We start from the raw sequence: 18,145 nt of genomic DNA, 5'->3' as shown, positions 1-18,145 counted from the left end.
AAAATGCATGCGCAATTATGCATTTAAAAAATAATAATATTATTCTATTAATCACTAAATGTTCTCTAAAATCATCAAATACATAAAATAATAATATAATGTGTAGGTACTAAAAACGGTAAAATCAGAAAATACGAACTTTAAATTAAATTATGTCAAAATTGTATGAACGAAAAACTTTAGATAATAAAAAAAAAAACATTCAAATGCAACAAAGTTTGAAGCCTAAATTTGATACCATCATATCGAACTGCTGACGGAAAGAACCGAGAGCGAGCAACTGACGTGTACTAGTTATATTTTATTATTATATTCGTTTCAACGCGATATACCAATATAAACGCATTAGTAATATTATCGCCCGTCATAATCATTATTATTATTGTTGTAATATTTTGTTAACACTAATATTATATCTTCCGGGTGACTGGGGACGAGCTTAACTCGTGTTCAGTTTTCCAATATTTATAAATTTGTTCTATTAAAAATTGTTTTATTGTGTACATTTATATTACATTACAATAGGTATAATAATTTTTTACCACATTTATAATATTTGTATTTATTTATTTTACTTATTTAATATTTATAGATATTCTCGTGACTGTCGTAGCAATACTACGTAACTAAATTGTTTTCAAATCTTTTTTTTGTTTTTATCTTTTTATAGAAACACATGTTCCGAATATTTGTTATTTATTGGGATAACCAAATAATATGATTATTTCAGATTTCCATACATTTTTCAAAATGTCAAGCATAAGTCAAAAACGCGAATTTTTCAGGGGATGAGACCTTGCAGACCAATGCATTTTTTTAATCAAAATATACCTAGTTCCGATTTACTACGGAATGATTCTCAAGAAATCAGAGGGTCCCTTTTTGAGAAAAAGTCTACAGACACATGCACACACAATTATCGATTGTGTAATAGCTATAGTATACGGTTGTGTTCAGCTATTATTATTAATTATTGTAAACTATGATATTGTATTGTTATTGGTTAACAGTGATGCAGTAATATTGTGATAATGTATACAAATCACATCTAATATATTATAATAATATGCACGTGTTTCAGTGTTTGTTGCAAATGATGATTACCTGCGGTCGCAGTTACGTGCCGTGAGTGGTGAATATCTCGGATGGACGGGACGACGACTCTGTCAGCAGACGATCTATCCGCAGTATCGATCACTGGCGTATCTTTTATGACTGGATAAACGACAATAATAACAATGGGCGATTATTATTGTTATTGATTTTCGGATTCGGTCCGTTTCCGCGGAGTAACGCACTATTGTCGTTGTTGTTGGCGACCCGGCCGGACGGCGACACGAGTACAGCAGTAAATACCGCGTATCGTCCGCGACGACGACGACAACGCTTGCGGCGCGACGACCGCGACGACGCCCACGCAACAGCGCGAACCGATCATCGTGGCTGACTCTTCTGGTACGTCGGTCACCGAGTATCTGTCGTACGGTCGGTGCCTATATTAATATGTTAGGTAATAATGTGTCACCACGTTTCCGCGTTCGTTTGACGAGGTATATAAACTATAGATAAGAGGCGCAGTGTCGAGGGCCACGTGAAAGATTCCACCGGCGGCGGCGGCGGCGTGATCGGCGTTCGGACGTCCGCGTGAACTCTACGACGATACACGACGAGGGTCTGTCGTGTCGACGAAATATCAAATAACAACGATAAACCGCAGAAGGGTTTGTTAATTATTGCCGTGGGTGCGATGTCGAAATATTATTGTCGGCGGTGGTAATGCTCTGTTCGCGAAAACTGCGAGAGACGGACACAGATCGCAGTCACTAACCGCGACGCTGAGCGGAAAAAGACGATTTTCACGCGCGCACACAAAAACTGTATGCGGGCCGACCGCGGAGGCGGAGGCGGACGACTAGAACGTTAGCGGCGAACGACACGCACTGCAGGCAACGGCCACACGACGACGACTGAACTGCGGTGCGTGCACGCGGCGTACAATGGGATGGTATAATAATGAAGGTATAGGTAGGTACTAGATAGGTAGGTACACGCCGCCGCGGCCGTCGTCGAATGGCTGCGGACAGTTGTACGAACGAGCGAAACAATATTATGGAGAAAAGAACGTATGCAGAGTCGCACGGCCCGACGGCCGCCGGTCCGAGTGTCCACCGCCGGTGTGGCGCTGAGGTCGTCGAGTTTGACTTATCATTGTTGTTAATACTATATCAATAGTAAATAGTTATTGATCTAAAAAATGGATTTTTAGGTTCTTAAAAGTTTAAAATATGATTCTTGTTTATACTCCAAAAAAACCTTAAGCTTTATGTTTTTTTTTTAACAGGAATAATTAAAAATCTATACACGGGTTCTAATAAGAAACATGATATTATGTATAATAAATATAGACATATAGTATTACATTAAACTTAGTACTTACATCCTATTACCCATTAATTGCCCTACATGTAATCATAATTATTGATTTTATTAGCGTCGTGTAACTATATGCGATACTAATAATTTGATAACTTTTATAAGCAAATATAATAAATCCTGATACCAATAAAACATTGGTAGGTTGGTAATTACAATATTGACAATTATTTCAAAATAAAAATTTTAATTTTAAATTATTATCAATATTTTACTACATTTGATGTTTGCTTTTAATTAAAAATAGATAAAACCAAATTATTGGCCAAAAAAATGACAAGTAGGAACATTTAAATTAAAATAAATGAGGTGAATAAATAATTATAAATGGGTTAAAATTTGTTACTTTGATAATGGAAGAAAATAATCTAGATTTTTGGTGTTTTTTTTTTGTGGAAAATGGTTATGGGCAATATTGTTATGTCCGAGCAAACGGGACACACGCAAGACGGGCGAGACTTCGACGAAGTGTCTCTGCCCGGTGAATCGTTTTTCCAGTCATTCTAGTATATTATATTCTTGCCTATTATGTATTTTATATAAATACCATTTACCACCTGCTATGTAGGTTGTACCTACCAAAAAGTAGTCCACAACGACAAACGATTATTATTAGTATTATTACTCATATTGTGATTTAATGTTTACCCACTCACTGCTGTGTTGTAGAAACCTGATGGACAAGGTGCAAGTACCATATGTTTGGACCAATGATTCGGACATCATTTTTAAATTATTACCTAATACTTATACCTATATAATTTATTATGCATATTATCTACCTTTGTCTTTATTGTTCGTGTACACCGTATATGTTGTGTCGTTGTGAGACAAGTGCAACGCGACTTCAATATTTATACAAAATAACATATAAATACATAATACATATTATCGACATTCATCCTGATACAGTATACTCATTAAGGTTATCCTATGAAAATATTTTTAAAGTTAACTAGAAGGAGTAGAAGAAGTGTTCCACATCAAAATAAGCAAAAATTGGGCCAAATTTGACTAAAACCCCGACTACTTGAAGCTATCGTCTTTCTTAAGACCACGAACACAAATCAGAAAACTTATAAACAAGATACGTACACCGTAAATTACAATTAAAAAGTGTATGTATACTAAGAGTATTTTGTAATACTATAATTTATAATTGTAACATTGTAAAAACATTAAGTACCTAAGTATATTGACACGATAAATTAAAAAAATTCAAGCAGATGGCTCGGTAAAAATATGGGTACCTATTTTATTTATATAACATTGTGTTATTTATTTTAATATCTTTATTAGGAAAAAATAATTTTAAGTATTACCATTGGTTATAATCCATGGTATTACATATCAATAATAATAATATAATAAATTATATTGTATAATTTATTAATCTATTACACAATATATACGTACATTAGGTATGTGTGTTCATTTTTTAATTCAATTAATTTGTATTTTATAAATTAACCTAGTTATGAATTTGGTTTGAAACAATAAAAGTACTAGATAAATATTGTACTTAGCATAATATATTTACGAGTAGTTCAATGCCGAACAGTTTTTCAATTTAAGCTTACATTCATTACAAGATAATATATTGTTTGATTTATTTATTTTGTGTACATTATGCATAGTATAATTATTATTGACTAGCTATTAACTAAATAATAATACAAATAATTTTTCAAGAAAGTTTCCGTCAGGGCCTTAGATAAACTATTATAATATGTGTGATGAGTTATACTGCATGTGAGTATTAAACGTTTATATAGGCGGTACAATTTTATATTTTTGGAGTGTGAAAATCGTTGACAAAACACTTTTTTTAATTTTACCACTTATACGTGCATCCTTATGTCCGAAGTTTTACTACCTACACAAAATCAATATTTTTTTCCGACACACACCCAAACAGAATTACTTTAATAATCACACATAACTTAAAATTCAAATGCTCCGACTAAAATTAATGAAAACAAACAACACCTATTGCAAGAGTAGAAACGGCCAGTGAATCAAACTCGGGGACACACAATTGTTTGTTAAGCAACGACTTAGAGGCATCATGAACACACAGCAGAAGTAAACGTACCTTGCACTTTAACTGGAGTTAATGTAAAACTTAGACTTAAACTAGGCTCTTCTGTCGATCCAGATCAAGAACTTAAATTGTGGGAGAATAATCACGAGAAAGACAATTAATTCTTGGTAAATGTAATGTAGGCATATTTAAAAAAGAAAAGATACCCCAACAATGCCAAATTTTCGTTTACAATTAATATGAAATATGAGTGATATAACGTATTAATATTGTAATGAAAATCACATGTGACTTTCCTGGCTCTCAGTATTTCAGTATAAATTAAAAAAATTAGTCATTAAATAACTTACGTCTGCAAAACAATGCATAAAAAATGAAAACCACTAAACGATTTTAAATTTCTAGGTGATTCGATAGTTTTAATCATTTATACATCATTACAATAATACATAATACAGTTAAACGACACGATTTTATATACTATTATAACAGGTATCATGGGTTCTTTTCTTATTAGTTTAGTATATAAATGAAATGTATATTTCATTATGCAATAATTATGATATGATATTAATGACAACAGCGGCGTAAACTATAAAGTAAAGATAAAAAAGTATGTAACACACTCGATAATTTATTCGGGTTTGTTTCAAAGACAACAAGTAAAACAGTCAGCAGGCGAATAAACGTATAAAACATATATTTTTATTACGCGTAGGCACCTACTACGAACAAACAATCTATACGACTATACCACTCGCTTATTATATTAAAATAATTACATTGTTTAAATTTAGAGCAAGGCAAGGATGTTAAAATAAAATGTTGTACTTTTGTTTTTTATATAGATAGGTAAGTAGGTACTATAGGTACTCTCTATGTTGGGCCAAATATGATTGTACCAACACTTTTAATAGTTATAAATTCGACTCAGATTGCTTACATTTAACTGTTTAAGAGCGACGAGGACATTTTTAAATGAATTTCCCACAAAGTCGTGAAAAATAGGAGAAAATATAAGTGGTATAGCTTCATCGCTAAGACTTTCGTTTTTTATATACTCTGTCTTAAAAGATAATAATCAGTCGGCCGACCGATTTACGTCAGTGCTGCGCATCTCCCACAAACTTCCCTATGTTAGCATAATCACGTGATTCTCGACGCGCCAATCGCATCATTCACAATGCACAAAAAGTGATTGTTCTCTTTTGATACAGAGTACTTATAAAGGGCCACACAACTTTTCTGCAATATATCAATAATTTTTGTACCAGTTTTGGCACTAATCTTTTTATTGAACTAAAAAAAAACAGAATGGAGTGTTTAATACCATAATTAGGTATATCATTAGCAGGTGGTAAATACCAACTGCTAATATTATTTTTCTGATGAGTTAATAATAAAGATAATATCCACAAAGCAAACTTTACACCTATTATATAAATTGAATGATACAATTTCGAAATATCATTCACATGCTCAATACGTAATAAAATGTGTTATTCAATGTAAACATTAGTTGTATATTATTAAGTAATTTGACTGTACGAATTAATTCATACACAATTAATAATTATATAGGTACAATGTACACACTTGAAATTTATTATATTATATATTTTTTAAGTAGTTGCGCTACATTGTATTTCACTATTTCTTAGTATATATTTTTTATTAAAAAATTTTCGAGGATGCTTAATGTCAAAGCTTACGATTTCAATACAATTTTAAATAAATAAAAATAACGAAAGTTGTTGATAAAACTTTATTCAGGTACTGATAATAGCTATGACAAAATGTTTTTGTTAGATAGCCAGCATAATACTCAGCAGAGTCAGTATAAACACTCACTATTTTATAGTAATAGTATGGATTTATTTAATGAATTATAATATTCATATTAATTATAATTTATTTCATGTTGAAGAGTACGATTTTAATATTGTATTGGCTCAATTTAAGTTAAAATATTAATGGGACAGTATATTATATGCTGTAACAACATCGATTACCACAAGGCTATCAAACGCAATTTAATTTTTTATTGGACACAGTATAATAATACAATTATTTAGAAAATGATGGGCTAAGTACCATAAGTATGCCCCCCTCACATAGCGCATTCTAATATGCCATTACCCTAATATACTTGTTGTTTTAAAGATGTTATTAATAGGTATTGATATAATACATAATAGCCAATTGGTATATAATTCTCAAGGATATACATATATGTATAGTATATATACATATTGTATATACCGATATATAATATAATTTAAATGTTTTCATACATTTTTTTATATTATTGAATAACATGTGATTCTATTTATTTATTTAAATAAAAATTATTTTTAAATAAGCTGATGGTTAAAATGCATGTAATTTTCATAATATATTTAAAGTGCAGTTACATAGCATACTTTTTTAATTGAAACAATAATATTTCATACATTTAAATGCCTTTAATATCTACTGTTATGAATACTTTTTTCTTGTTATATTTTTTTATAAATACTTAAATAATTTCAAAAATTGTTTGAATTAAATTCTTGGCCAATAATAATTAATATACCCTTTAAATATATCGTACATATCCAGCCATATAGCATACGTCATACATTATAAGAATCAGATTACCTAATTTTCTGTAAGCCTCAACATTTAAGCCTAATTATTTTTACAGTTATCGAATACCGGTTTGGAGCATTAGATTTGGTAACGCACAAACACTATTATTGATGATTGATAAATAATTTATAACCAACTCCGAATCTGATAAATATAATAAGAAACATTTTATATTTTACATTTAACACAGTAGATACACTATTATAATAGACTTATCGCTTAATATGTTTGAATAAAAATAATAAATAATTATGTAATAAATTAATTATTCTTATAGATGTGGCACCCTCTTAATTATGTTGGTACACATTGTTCTTAGTTGAGAGGGTAGGTTTTTAAAAATATCTAGTAAACTGATAAAAACATATTATTTGAGTTATAAATATCTAGTATAATATATTATATAACTGAAAAATAAATATAAATCCGTATCTGTAGTTAAACTGAACTAATTATTTGATAAACGTATAGGTATTTTATTATATTTAGTCTTTATTGTGTTTTATTGGGTAACCCTAACTAAGAAACGATGGTTATTAAATGACTAATAAAAATAAGTACCTATAAAAGTAATTAATTTTTTTCCAATCTAGATTATTTAAATTTTGCTTTGAAGTTATTATAACCTTGGCTATACCCCAATGGTTTCATTTTAACCTACGTAGAAATATAATTGATTAGGCATTATATCAGTAGAATATCCTCGGAGTTTTAAAACACTTGACATTCAAATCATTAAATCTATTTTCTAACAATTGTAAATTTAATTTTAACGTTAGGGACATTATCTCTATAAATGATATGACGTCAAACCTGATAATATTTTGGTCAGGCAAAATTACTCAAATATTCGAAAACTTGGTTGAATATGAATAAACACAATAATCGTTCGTTTCTACAAAGATTTTAAATAAGATTTGCATGATATATTATTTTTATATTTGTTTAAAATATAATTTAATACGATACAAGTATACAACTGCACCTTGGTAGTAATGACTAATGAGTAATAAGTAATGACGATAATACGATATTATATAATATATGATAACATAGGTAATATAAAAACTGTAGGTATAGACAAAAATCTGTGTAAACACATATTCAGCGCTTAGCTGACATGACATTGAAAAGCACAGCGCGTAAAATTTAAATTGTGAAAAGTACGTTTAAAAAAAAAAAAAAAACAATAAAACAATAATTTTAAGACTTAAGATTGTAATACATCACGTACGTCACACAATTTAAAAATAAGTGGAGTGGTGATAAACTACTAAAATAAACACATAATATTATAAGAACGTGGCATGGGATTTAGGTTCATGTTATGACTCTACTTTTGGAAGACACTTTAAAGTTATATCGGATGGTGTATATCTGTAAGTAATATTGTATGTACCTACAATTGCACATTATGCAGTGAAGTCAACACGCTCATCGGCTCCACCACCGTTGTTAATGAGGCGTCCCTACAATTATTATACATCATATATGTATACTATAGGTACCTATATTAGTATATTAAGAGGGAAATCTATGGATGTATATATAGATGTGCGTGTACATAATTTAATAACTTTGCTATCCACATATTATTATTATTATTATCGTTATAATAGTGAAACGCTTAGATACACAAATTCGATAACGAAACGTAGTACAATGTGCCGATTGTTTTCGGTCAAGTGAGAAACTCGAGTTTTGATAAATTTATTACAATATATAGACACGATGGAAAAATAAATAAACAATCGACTATAATTAAAAACCAAAAGAATACCTTCGAAAATCTTCAGCGATGTAGGTACAAAAATAGTATAATAAAAATACCGATCAGATTACTACAGATCGTCCGATATAATATACCTATACGTATGTAACACGCACCATATATATTATTATAACGGTCATCGTCCGTGGGCGTCATCGTGACACTACACGAGCCACTTTTCCCGAGTGTTTCACGTTTGTATTTTATCCGGCCGATTGAAACGTAACTTTTTCACACGAAACATCACAAGACGGTTTAAGGGTTTCGTAATATAACCCGACTCTCGAGAACGCAGAGCTTGTGTAATAATAGCGTGGCGGTGGCGTGCACTCAGATCAAGAAATGTTTATTTTTCAAAAATCAATAGCTCGTCTTAAATACGTTCATTTTTGTATAGTTCCTATTGCGTCCAACATTTTTCACGATTATATTATCGGAACTCTAAATGGATTACAATAATTGCAGGATTTAATAAACTATAGAAATTCGTATTAGAAAAGTACTTATGTACTGTAAATTAATTTTCATATAGGTATTTATTTCAAAAATTACAAATATAATCGAAAATCAACTACAGCTATTATGATGAACTCATTTTTTTTATTCCGCGGATCGTATCTAACTGGTTAAATTAACCGTTTGCTAATACAGTGTAACTTGTATAGTGTATGCAATGGATGATCACAGAACCATCAAAAGTTGTCCGTTATAGAGAAGTGTCCGTTGTTGACAGTCATTATGCATAATATTGTATTCAAACTCACATACTTACATACTTAATGAAAATATTTTACTTTTATGAAAAAAAAAAGCCGATAGTAAATATAAATACATATTAAAATAAAGGTGGATAAGTGGGTGTAGGGTGGGTCATTGTATGGATGTGTTAATTTCGAATTCGATGATCTATCATAGGTAGTACTCGAAAAACGATTCTGAGCAGCAATAATCTGACGGTCTATGTCAAGTATATTTCAAGATATACATTTCATGTTCTTTTGTATTGCTATTAAAATACATTTCACATACATCAAAGAAATACATTAAATTAATTGTTTTGATTAGTTATAATATAAAAACTACTAATGAGAAACCTCGTATTCAATTTTAAAATCTTAGAAATAAAAATAAAATTGTTGATAAATTTCTAAATCAAAATGAAATTCAAATGTTTGTGATTTTGACGAAATCTGTCAAAATTATTCTACATTCAGGAGCTCATGAAAATTATTGTGGATTTACCCTAAATTTTTTTTTTTTTAATTACAGTAATAACAACTTGTGAGGAACCTTGTATTAAAATCACAAATGCTTTTGACAAACCGAAAAATTATTTATAGATAATAATAAAAATAAAAATAAAAAAGAACGAGTTCTCATACTTATAGTTAGCTAAAAGAAATCAAAATAATGTCATCATGTCTCGAAAATGGTCTTTTAAACAATTGATGAACATTTAAAGTAGGTACCTACAGTTATTTGTTTTTGAGTAACTACAAATGTACAAAATCGATTTTGTCAAAAACTAGTTTTGCTTAAAAATTCCAGAGTTTTCTCAATTTGTTTTTTGTTATTCCCGAAGATTTTTAAAACTATTGAGAATTTTCTACTTTTGACCAATAGAAACGTTATCGTTATAGGCGATACAGGAGTATGTTATCGGTCATCACCTAGTCCGTTATAGACAAGTCGAAATGCATTGTAATAGGTAAATATCTATTTGATGAAACTTTAATACTATATCATATCCGTTGAGAGAGATATCCGTTATAAATAAAGGTGTCTTTTAAGACATGTTTCACCGTAACTGCTTTTTAATATTGCGCTTAAAAATTAATTGAGATATAGTTATAAATTATATACACAACTCTTATCATGATCGAATTTCATAACAATCCAGCAAATTGTGAACTCAAATAATTTGAAGCCTAATTAAGTTTGTAACTGTTAGACAAGTATTGGTAAAACTGCTTCTGTATATAAATGTATTATTATGTAACTTAATGTTTGTGCTGTAGTACTTTAAAATGTTGGTCTTCTTAAACCTTATAGTAATATAGGAGGGGCTAACATACGTCATTATTATACTTTTGTTTTATTAGATCATTTTGAAGAAAGACCAGTCAAATAACGATAGCGAAAACGATAACGATAGATCATTATGCGGAGAGCACACGTAATACTTGACCTCTCGTGAGTTTATAAGTTACTCAACTATTAGGTACCCTCTCGATGGATTTACATTCTGATGGCTTGGCATTTGTGATACTTTTGAAACCATCGATCAGTGAAATTTAACTTCACTGATACATAATATGTTCCTGAATGACTACCGTAGTTTATAAAATATTATAATTCTGATAGACTTAGTTTTGTGATTAAAAAAACTATACTTAAACTTCAATTAGTCTTCAACTGCATTACAACAGCTCCAGTGATATCTCTCCTGATGCTAATGTGATTTAGTAATATATATATATATATATATATAAAGTATTATAATTTGTAATGATATAAATATTGTATATACCCACTAGAAACTAAATAAATAATAGAAAGTAGTCTCATTTCATTTTCATTTTATAAATGGCATACATTACATTTTAAGGGTATTTATTTTTTGTAATAACTATCATCTATTAACGTCCATACCAATTTAAAAAAAATTTATGAATACTTAAATAGTTTACTCAATTGATATTAAAAATTAAAAATTTAACCTTGATACTAACAAATACATACCCAACTTTACCTCTCTACCGTTAAAATAGTTATTATCATTGTAAAATCAATACATTCATCTCTCCGCTCAGAATCTAAAATGATATTTATTTAATTATTTTAAATAACTTTTTTTTAAACAAAATACAGTTATGCAAGGTTTCATGTAAGTTTTTAAATAAATTTAATTTTAGCCCCGCTTCAACCAGAAGACCGTACTACCACAAATTTCCTGAAGATTACACTCTGCATAAGACATGTCCAAATACGATGCTAGAAGTCACCAATATTACTCACTCGTTCCTCATACATTATAGGAATTGCCAGTTTAATGTGACTCCACGATTCTACGACTAGTAATTAGAATGTATTGTGTTTATATATTATAAGATGGGTAGGTTTGGAAAAATTCTTGGGAAACCTCGGTAAAATAATATTGGAACACGCCGTATATGACGAATTTGTGCACGACACTATAGTTACACACGAATACACTATAAATAATTCTGACGACCATCTAAGGAATAAGGATGTTTATGTAGGATTGTCAGAAATGTGTGGCTGGAACTAAAATCACACGTTTAGAATGGTCTCTACACCTCAAAATAATGCACCACGACAGATGGATGGTTAATCAATTATTACGAATAAAAAAATGTATTTACTGAATTGTGTTGTGTAAAATTGTCAAGTACGTAACAATATAATACCTACCAGATTCCCATATTTTATACATACAGTTAATACACTATTTATTAATATCTATAATGATAAAATGCGATTCAGAATAATAATTAATAACCATGGTATATTAATATACTATATCGAAATCATATTGTTCAATCAAAAATTAGCAAAACTATTTATGTCACATATTTCTAAGGAATATTCTATCCACTGATAGTTCGAAGTATAATTGTTGTGCTTACGAGCTCGATATTGGGAAATGTCAAGTATAATATAATATATATTATATAATTTGGTTTAAACAGGTTCAAATAGGTTGTATTTTGTTTAACTGTTCCAAACAGACACTGGAATTCTTAATCAACACATATTAAAAACTTATCTTTTTTATTCTTCTATGGAAGTTTAATATTAATATATCTAATATACATTATCCAATGCCGATAGAAACAATCCACAAAGATTATATTTAAAAATCACTAGGGTAAAATATTATTTATGATACTCGCTGTATATTAGTATTTACTATCTAGTTATGTACTCCGAACTATATTTCCAATTTTTCCAACACCTTCGCCGTACACCACCCCCACTACTACAATCATACAAAGTCCTTGGTTTCGACGACATCTCGTTAGAAAACCGCACGCTTGCTACAAAAACATAACGACTTATGCAATTTTTTATTCGACCACCGTCCTCATAATATAACAACCACCACGATAATGATTAATTATACTATTATTCTATTAAAATTCAACCATATGCAATCGATCACTATATTAATTTTATGTAGGCTTGAATCAAACTTAAACACAAATACCAAAACAACCCACAACACTACCTACTCTTATGAAATCTTTATATTATGCCTTTGTGAGGTGGATTTTGGAATATGTTATGTGGGATGCAGATAGGTATGTTTTTTATTTTTGTAGGGTATACTCGTAAATTAAAAATGTATCACCACCCCACGACAATTATTTAGTACATCTAGTTATGTACAGGGTTGGTCAGAATTCGTTAGCTGACAGAAGGCTTAAAGCGAATTTAACTTACCTAAGACGCTTCATTGATGGTATTATTGATTCTCTCGAACTATTAAAACAAATTAACGTTAAAGCTTTAAAGCTCTAACCTTTCATTCTCATCACGAGTATTTATTTTCTTTACTTATATGCAACATAACGTATTCAAAAAACCAACCATTACATAAAATGTGTGGAGTATAGCAAATAAGGATCTATCAACTCTATTAGTTTAAATATTTTATACGTATTGTGCATAATATTTTGTATATATTTACAATATTGTATTGGTTTGGGTATATCCCCATGTTGTAATAAAATAAAATAAATACAAATAAAATAATTAGTTGGAGTACAAAACTTCGGAAGCTATTTTTTTTGAATGTGGGAGGAACTGTATTAGTTTGGAAACATATTTAGTCGGAGAAGTATTTACTTGGAAACGTATTTTGTTAAAAAAAAGTATTTAATCAGAAACGATTATGCGTTTGGAATTTAAACCACCGGAAAATATTATTTTGTAAACGTATTTAATTGAAATGTACTTTGTCGGAATAGTATATAAGTTGGGAATTGTAATTTGTTTGAAATTAATTTTTTCGGAACTGTATACTATAACACAATAATATACATTTCCAACAAAATATTTTACATAAAAATACGGTTCCAAAAATATATTATTCAGTATAGGTATTATAGTTCCATCAACATATGTTAACAACACAATATTTTCCATGCTTTCAAAGCTTATAACTAAATACAACAATGTTCAGACCACCAATTAATAATAATTGGTAATACTAGATTTTGATACTGTATTAATGTAACACAAAGTCGTTGTAAATAAAGTTGAGTAGGTAGGTGTCCGATTTAGTACGACCGTTGTTTAATATGAAGAGACATTTTTTTGTCAAGTGTTGTTACTTGTTAGGTGACAACCGGAAATTTGTTCCAATAGGCACATCTACAGTCTACAATCATGTTCCTTAAGATTTGAATTTCAACGGATAGGTAAGCTATGGAATTAAGCGCTTAAGATCGAAGTTTTATGGAAAAGTGTAAACATTCATTCTGTGTCCTAGATAATATAGTATTATGATTGAAAACATGTTTGCAATTTTCGGTAGGTGACTGGTAAACAATAAGACCTCAAGAGCACAGTAAAATCTCACCTGTCACAGTTTCTAATTTGTGCGTTTTACACCTGCTGACTTGCGTTGAGTTACTATTCATACAATGACCGTATGGTCGTTCCGCAAAAAATTATATATTATATTATGGATAAGAAGAACTATTTTATTTCAGAATTGCTGTTATTTTTACAAAAATTAACAATTATAATAAAATTGCATACCTAATGAATATGCTTTAAGAAATTATATTTTTGAAAATACCTTAAATGTGCAATTTTATTTATTAGGATTTAATGGTGTGATATCATTTGTGGTTAAAAAAACCTTGATGAATATCTTATGACTTATATTAAACCCACAACATTTGCTTTGAATTTGGTTTAGCTGCTTGATCAATTTGACCTTGTTAAAGAAATTAAAGCTATAAACGATTCTCGATAATATATTTAATTAATTTAAATTATACCAAAATATGAAACACATATCAAATATTTTTTTCATTTTCAATATTTAGTTAAATACTACATAAAGTATGATTTACAATTCATGATTTGTGATTCGTTTTTCTAATTTTTCAATATCAGATGGTATACTATAATTACTCAAATTAATTGAATATCTATACCTATACAAACGTATAGTGAGGAGCTATTAATTATAGTTTTTAAATGTTGAAATAATAATTTTTGTTGTACGACCGTATTATGCTATATCCAACTAGGAATTTAAAATTATAAATGAAAATAATACATTTGTCTTTGAATTTTTTAACTGTCTTAGCAGTGAAATAATGTATACATGCAAAATATATACCAAACTACATATTTGGCGTTATATCAATGATACAGGTGCAAAACTGTTAGTTGCTCATATTTCCCGTAGTTGCCTATACAAAATTATAAATTTTATAAATTTTAATAGGACTAAGATGTCTAAAAACATTCTTTAAATTATAAAATTAAAACACCATATGGATACATTTCAATATTTAAGGCGGCATTGAGTGATGACGACATTTGCATTTATTTAAATATTCAAGCATTTATATTGTGAACAATATTCATTGCGGAGTATCGGCAGTTGTTGGTTAGAATATGATAAATAATTGACCATGCGACCCCAATAAATGTTAAATAATAGATTAAAATATAATACGGTCATGAAATTATAACATGCATGGTTGAAACCATGGCGAATCTTTGATTTTCTAGAATAAAAGGTTATTTGTTTAGGTACCCACAAACTCACAAATACAATAATATATTATAATCTGCATATTTGTACCTAAATTCAAATTTAAATTTAACTGTTCCATAATATGTCTATATTTTACTACTTTTAGTCAATAATTCTTATCACATAATAGTTATTTTGAGAAAATTGTATAATAATATGGAAATGACAATATTTGACATTAAATTTAAACAATATCAGTTAACTTAAGTTTCCAACAAAACGTTGAAAAACTAAAGAACGGTTTGATAAAATAAAAACTCGCACGTGGAATTATCGTGACCTAAATATGTAACGTACGAATACTACCTACAATATGTATATTATTATGTATAATGTAGGTACACAACTTTATTATTGTAGCAGGTATAATATTTTTTGAATTTCGCACTTATACAAATTGTAAGTCAAACACAAAAAAAACTTACGTGCATATGTAAAAGTTTTTATTTTTTGAAATAGGAATTAAATTAATATTTTGTGCTTTTATATTATAGCATATTAGTTTTTAAGACATGACAAATTATAAAAAAGTATATCGATATGCGTAGGTACGTGGTGTCGTAAATTGGACGTTCAACCGTAGGTAGATAATACAATTATTTACAAATCAACCAAAGTAAATGTTATCAATGTCGCAAATAATAATACATAGTATAATAAGTTATTATTATATATTATATTGCATAATATCGTTGAATTAAAATATTGTAATTTTCATTATTTTATTTATAGTAAATCATTCGATTTTTTTACACGCGCATTTTTTACTGTTACTTGACGAGATTTTGTAACACCCCTACTTAACTTAATTTTCATAATGAAGTAGTATTGAATATAAATGTATAACTACCAAACTAACGCTGTTTTAAAAAGTTTTTTGTATGTATTACGTATTTACACATTAGTAATAATACGTTTTGAATCACTAAACATTTATTTTTGAAATAGAAGAATATAGTTACTTACGTATACGTTTTAAACCATAAAAAGAGATACAATTACATTAATACAATGGATTTATTCATGTTGGTTTACATATTTTTAGATATGTTAAGAATATATATGTATAGGTGTTTTGAGTAATTTTTTTGTCGTTCTCCCCCTTTCAAAATTCCTGTCCACGCCACTGAGCATCTATGACCAATATTTATAATGTTGTAAGCGAAGTGGTGACCTCGGGACAGCATAAACGCTTTAGTTGACCTGTTAAGTTAAGGCAACTTTTGCGAGGACGAAAACGAAACAAGACTCGAATATACTCATGAAAACGCCGAGCCGGTCGGAAACTTTAGCGTTTATTTATACACATACAGTGACATAAATTGAGACAACGATTACGCGCACTAACCTGAGCGGCGCTATGAGCCTTGTTTCCTGTTCTGGTTCCCGGTCGGAGCCGGATGCCTGCAGCTGTTCCGTACTCGATTCGGTGATAGTGGCGCCCACCACCGCATCGGCCGCCCGTAACTGGAGCCCCTCCTGCCGCTGCACCATCATCGCTGAGGCGACGGCGTCTTGAATGCTCCTTTTGCGGCCGTACTGTCTAGGTCTGGCAGTCGAAGACGTCGGCGACCGGAGCCTATCAGCGACGTCCACCGGGAACGGTATCGTCGACGACGAGCCGCCCGGCCGCGGTTTGGGTCTCAACGCCCTGGAACCGCTTGCGGCCACCGTTATCATGGCGGATGCGGGGATGGTGGTGTAAGTCTGTCGCTGCTGCAGCTCCGTGGACGGCGCCTGTGGCCGGCAACTGTCGCTGCGATAGTGGCGGTGGTGTCGCTGCAGCGGTACCCGCGCCGTCGACGTTGTAGCGTCCGCCGGCCACGGTCGCCCGTCGTCTGTTGACGGCCCCGGTTCCCCGGGCAACCGTTCGTCGCTCAAGCGCCGTTCCGCCGTCGCCTGCACCGCAGCAGTAACGCTCACTGTCACTGCCTCCTCTGCCACTGACGTACCACTGCAAAGGAAATGCATTTCAAATATTATTACAAGTTCTTGTTACTACAGGTCGACGGATTATTATTATGATATCTGAGTGAACAGTGGCCTATGCCGCAGCATCAAACATTCAACTGATTGATTGACATAAGTATAGTTTATTATTAGACCATTGTTGCGTTATCATTCATCTTTTATCAAAAAATGTATCAATCGACCAACATTATATAGTGCTATATCGAGTGTAAAGTAAAAATAAATAAAGATTGGCCCGTGTATTAAAATATTTTTAATTCAAAATAAAATCTCTTATAAATTTTGAAAAAATGTGATGGGGTAGGTTCAACCCTTTATCCAGCCTGGGCTCTGGCTAACTGGTTATTATATATTATAAATGTATTAAGGAAAAATAAATTATGAATTTCTTTGGTATAAAACATTCACATAGAAATGTATTATTATTATCTTTTATTGTATTTCGATATTATACTAGTTGATTGTTATTTTATTTCAATATGTTTATGTT

The 18,145-nt window shown here is 30.4% G+C and overlaps 1 protein-coding gene across 3 annotated transcripts in view; it reads right to left on the bottom strand.

The window, feature by feature from the left end:
- The window catches only part of LOC111029208, a 90,162-nt gene that overhangs the window by 45,184 nt on the left and 26,833 nt on the right, over positions 1-18,145 (bottom strand). For all 3 annotated transcript variants that reach the window (XM_022308140.1, XM_022308141.1, XM_022308142.1), the window contains one exon: positions 17,033-17,638. In XM_022308140.1, the coding sequence (XP_022163832.1) occupies positions 17,033-17,638 (606 nt within the window). The remainder of the gene's footprint in view (positions 1-17,032; positions 17,639-18,145) is intronic.

The sequence above is a fragment of the Myzus persicae genome, unplaced genomic scaffold (genome assembly GCF_001856785.1).
Source record: "Myzus persicae strain clone G006 unplaced genomic scaffold, MPER_G0061.0, whole genome shotgun sequence".
Classification (NCBI taxonomy): Eukaryota; Metazoa; Arthropoda; class Insecta; order Hemiptera; family Aphididae; genus Myzus; species Myzus persicae.
The sequence above is the reverse complement of the archived record's forward strand: the minus strand, read 5'-3'. Positions and strand labels throughout refer to the sequence as shown.